The sequence below is a fragment of the Lonchura striata genome, chromosome 6 (assembly GCF_050655825.1).
Source record: "Lonchura striata isolate lonStrDom1 chromosome 6, ASM5065582v1, whole genome shotgun sequence".
NCBI classification, from domain to species: domain Eukaryota; kingdom Metazoa; phylum Chordata; class Aves; order Passeriformes; family Estrildidae; genus Lonchura; species Lonchura striata.
Window position 1 is genome coordinate 11,691,657 of NC_140708.1, and position 4,068 is coordinate 11,695,724.

Here is a 4,068-nt window from a genome sequence, read left to right on the forward strand (position 1 = left end):
GAGAAATAACCCCATTTACAGCTTTTGTTGGAAACTGTGAAAGATCTACATTGTGCTGCAATATTTATGCAAAATTCAGTTTCAACTGTATCTTCTCCACATACAATTAATTTACAGATTGTGGCACTAGAGACTGTACATACCAAAGCAATTCTCGAGACTGCATTCTGTATTAAGCAGATACAGTCTGGTTTTATTCTCCAAAGTCAGTAATTTATTAACTATAAACACATTTTGGGGCTTAAAAATACGATCCCTCTTGTGCCTTTCTTGACCAGTTTTAAATGTCTTCCTTTAATATTTGTCCTTTCATAAAGAACATCTGGGCACAATAAAGATACGTCATATTATTAACTCAGAAGAAAGGCATTACAGACGCTGCAGATTTACAAAACAGAAAACGAGAGAGTTTTCAACATGCCTATTTCTAGTCATAATCAGCGGATTTAAACCTATAAATATCCGGCAGCAACTACCCCAGAAGGAAGAGATGCAAATCTAGGCATAAGACAGTGAAATGCCTGGAAAATGTGTAGAGACAAACATGGTCCCTCCCCATCCATAAGGCTTTAAAATAGGCTTTGTGTGCAATTGCTTTCTCCAGAGAAGCCAAATCATTCTAAAATGTCAACAAGAAAGTGAGAAAAAGGATACTTACTCTGCTTAAAACCTAAATAGGGTATTCGTTCAATTGGTGTTTTCCTTTCTTTCATATATTTATAAAGAGCCACAAGGAAAGCCTGCTCATCAGCTCTGCATTCTTCACCTATGGCAATCTTTGATTTATCCTCACTTGAGCCTTTCTTACAGTTGCTGTTGTTACTCTTGGGTTTGGGCAAAGCTGACTTAGCCTCACATTTTACCTGGGAAGAGAAAAGATGTCATATCAGATCTGGGTAACTTTTAATTTTCACTTAAGGAATAAATACTCTCTCCTAGCAGAATGGATTGTTGAAAAAAAATGAAGGCCAAACCATGCAACTGTGTTTGAGGGGAAACAAAGGAAGCTATTTATAGACCTAAATGTCTTGTTCTGAATCTTAGTCACAACATTTTTAAACAGCCACATCTTTAAATCATTATAACTCACTGGTAATGCTCTCCAGATCTGCATTTTTATGACTATACATTGCTATGTCACAGCTTCTATCTCTCACATACACTTGCCATTAGCAGGTCTAATAATAACCCTTGTTCCAGGATTGACACTGAGCATTGTCAACTCCCGTAGACAACCCTTGGAGCTGAGGGTGCTCAGCCCCTTCCAGGAATGCTCAGCAGCCAGCTCTGAAATGACACATTTTTCTCTCCTTTGGCCCACCAAAATAGATGCAGATTTTGGCAAGCTTTATCCAGGCAGAGCTCTCACCACACGAGTGGAGGTCCTCCTGTAGCATGGACTCAAGTCAAGTGTATTAGAGCATCTGCTTAAATTTGAGCACAGCCCCAAGCATGTAGCAGAGGAGAGAGGCTGGTAGCTGGAGACTCTCCTGGTAGACACAGGCAACCCCAATAAACATTAAGTCCCAGAGCTCCAGGTCTCCCACTGGGCTGCCCAGCAAGTGTGTGCCAGTCAGGAAATCAATAAATTGGAACCACTTTACCTCTCCTCGGTATTCATACATGAGGAAAAATACCCAGTGAAACTGGCTTAATCCTGCAGTCCCTCTTGAAGATAATCCTGTCACTGAATCAAGCAAATTACAAATCGAGTGTTCACTACATTGGGACCATGGGATCAATAAATTTCCAATGAAATACTGGAAGTTCTCTAATAGAAGGTAGTGGAGATGGTTACATGTATTTTGGATTTGCACTGTCCCTTTCAATACTTCTGAGTGCTGTCAGGAGCCTTCTAGTAGTTCCATACCCCATCCAAGACATGTCCCAGAGGAAGCAGGGACACTCTAAGAGCCAGTACTTGGTATTTTAGGAGGGTACCAGAGGAGAGCAGGGTATTCTGCTGTGCAGGAAGGCAGGAGCTCTTTGTCAAGCAACCCATGGACCCTCCTTCAGAACTATCACTTCTAAATCAGGTGCTTTCTGGATTCTTGACAATTTGGAAGCAACTGCTATGAAGAGCATTACATAAGTGCTTGTAAACAAATAACAAACATATCACTGGAAAGAACACAACCACAATATGTTTTTTTAATCTTAATAAAAGATACTCTAGCATATCAGGCTCAGGGAAAACAAAATCTTTGTACTGCTCCGGGTATTAACTTTGCAGAGAGTACTGAGTTCAGGTGATCTGCGCCAGTTTTCTACAGATGCTGGACAAAGCAATGGTAGCTCCTAAGCAGAGTGGACAAGTGGTCACGATTTTCCATGGCAACTGATGCTGCTGAAAAACCTCCAATATTGGCCATTGGAGGGTACAGGCTCACTCCTCCCAGGCAATGCAGCAGGGACTGGGGAATGGACTTTCCGCAAGATTTTTCTTCTGCAAGATCACTTGCTGCTGATATATGTCCAGTGTACTGTTTGATATTTTCCAATTGCACAGTTCAAAGAGATGTTGTCTTCCTGTAGCACAGGACACCATCCGTTGCATTTCAGTAATAGATATGCCTCTTGATTAACCTTTCATAAAGATCATGGGTTTCATCTGAAACTCAGAGGAGCTAACAGGTTTGGTTTTTTCTCCCTGTTAAATGATCTTTGAACATCCTCATCCGCTTTTCAAGTCAGAGCTGTAATTCCTTGACTTTTTTTACTTTGGCACCTCACAAAAATTATTTAGCGGCTTCCAAAATGTTTAGATTACATTGTCATAGGTTTCAATGCTTCACCAAAGACGGGGTTAACACTCCCAAAAGGAATGCATGACTTCAATAATTCTAGGACTTTTAATTGGAGCTGCAAATTTGGAACAAATTCACTGGACCTGGGAACAACTTTTCAGTTTTGTCACCCACTTGCTTGGGTTCTCTTTTTCAAACTGGACAAAGACAACCTGGGCATGAACTCTATGTGAAATCAAAGCTCACAGCTGTGCAAGCAAACTAATGGCAAGGAATACTACCCTAAAGGAGACAAAGGCAAAGTAATGTTAAGAAAGCCACCAGGAGTGGGAAAAACCTGTGCTGCACACAATCTTCGTCTCTTTGTCTACACAGAAGCAGGGTCAAAGCCCCTGTGGAACTCAGAGGTGTCAAAATGTGATGGGCAGACTTCAAGCAGCATCAGGTTCAACAAAGCTTTGGTGAAGGCTACAGTGTTTCATCTGCTCAGCATTTGAGGCCCAAGCCTCACTTCTGGAACCCTGCCACCATCTGACAGGAAATATGGACGAATGTCATAACCAATGATTAATGAGAACAAAAAGGGCCCAATGCCATTCTGGGTAACACCAGTGTAAATCCAGCATAAACGTATCAAAATCAGTGAGAATGCTGCCACATTTGCTCCAAGCACCACAAACAGCCCTACTCTTTCAAAGCACAAACCCAGTGCCACAGTTGGGTTAAGCTGGATAAGATGGGGGTGCACTGAGATGGGGTCTGGAACATCTGACCATCTCCTGCTGTGTGTTCCATCAGAGGATGATGATCCATGGCCAGTGAACACTCATGGGTACAACTGTGTTTGTCTTACCCTGCCAGAGGTCACACACAACACAGACCACAACAGATCTGCATTTTACAGTTTCCATCAGATAATGGTTGAGGCACTCGGAATAAATCTCCAGAACTGAGAGCATGCCAGGCCACCTGTGGCCACAGGAAAAGCATATCCTGGCAACTTTTAAACTAATTTCCCAGATCCTGCTGTACAAATGAAGTGAGAGGTTTACTTCAGCAATTGCACTAGCAGATGTAATTAATAGATTCATTTGGGGACAATTTCCATGTTTAACAAGTTAATCCTTTCAGTTCCTCAAAATGATCAGATCAGCCAGTTTTAAAAAGCATTAGAACACACTGTGAATTTGGAACACTTTCTGAGAAGACGAAGCAGGTACGATGAGGGTCATCTGCTGGAGCCTGCAAGTTCCAAAAGCCTGTCCAATACTGATGACACATCAAGAATGAAAGGCTCCAGAGTCCTAGGAGTGTTTTGAGG

At 41.9% G+C, this 4,068-nt stretch overlaps 1 protein-coding gene across 9 annotated transcripts in view; it reads right to left on the reverse strand.

The window, feature by feature from the left end:
• The window catches only part of ARID5B (AT-rich interaction domain 5B), a 156,314-nt gene that overhangs the window by 31,350 nt on the left and 120,896 nt on the right, over window positions 1-4,068 (reverse strand). For 7 of the 9 annotated variants that reach the window (XM_085583196.1, XM_085583193.1, XM_085583195.1 and 4 more), the window contains one exon: window positions 659-863. The exons of the other annotated variants lie outside the window; for them this stretch is intronic. In XM_085583196.1, the coding sequence (XP_085439322.1) occupies window positions 659-863 (205 nt within the window). The remainder of the gene's footprint in view (window positions 1-658; window positions 864-4,068) is intronic. 9 annotated transcript variants of the gene reach the window in all.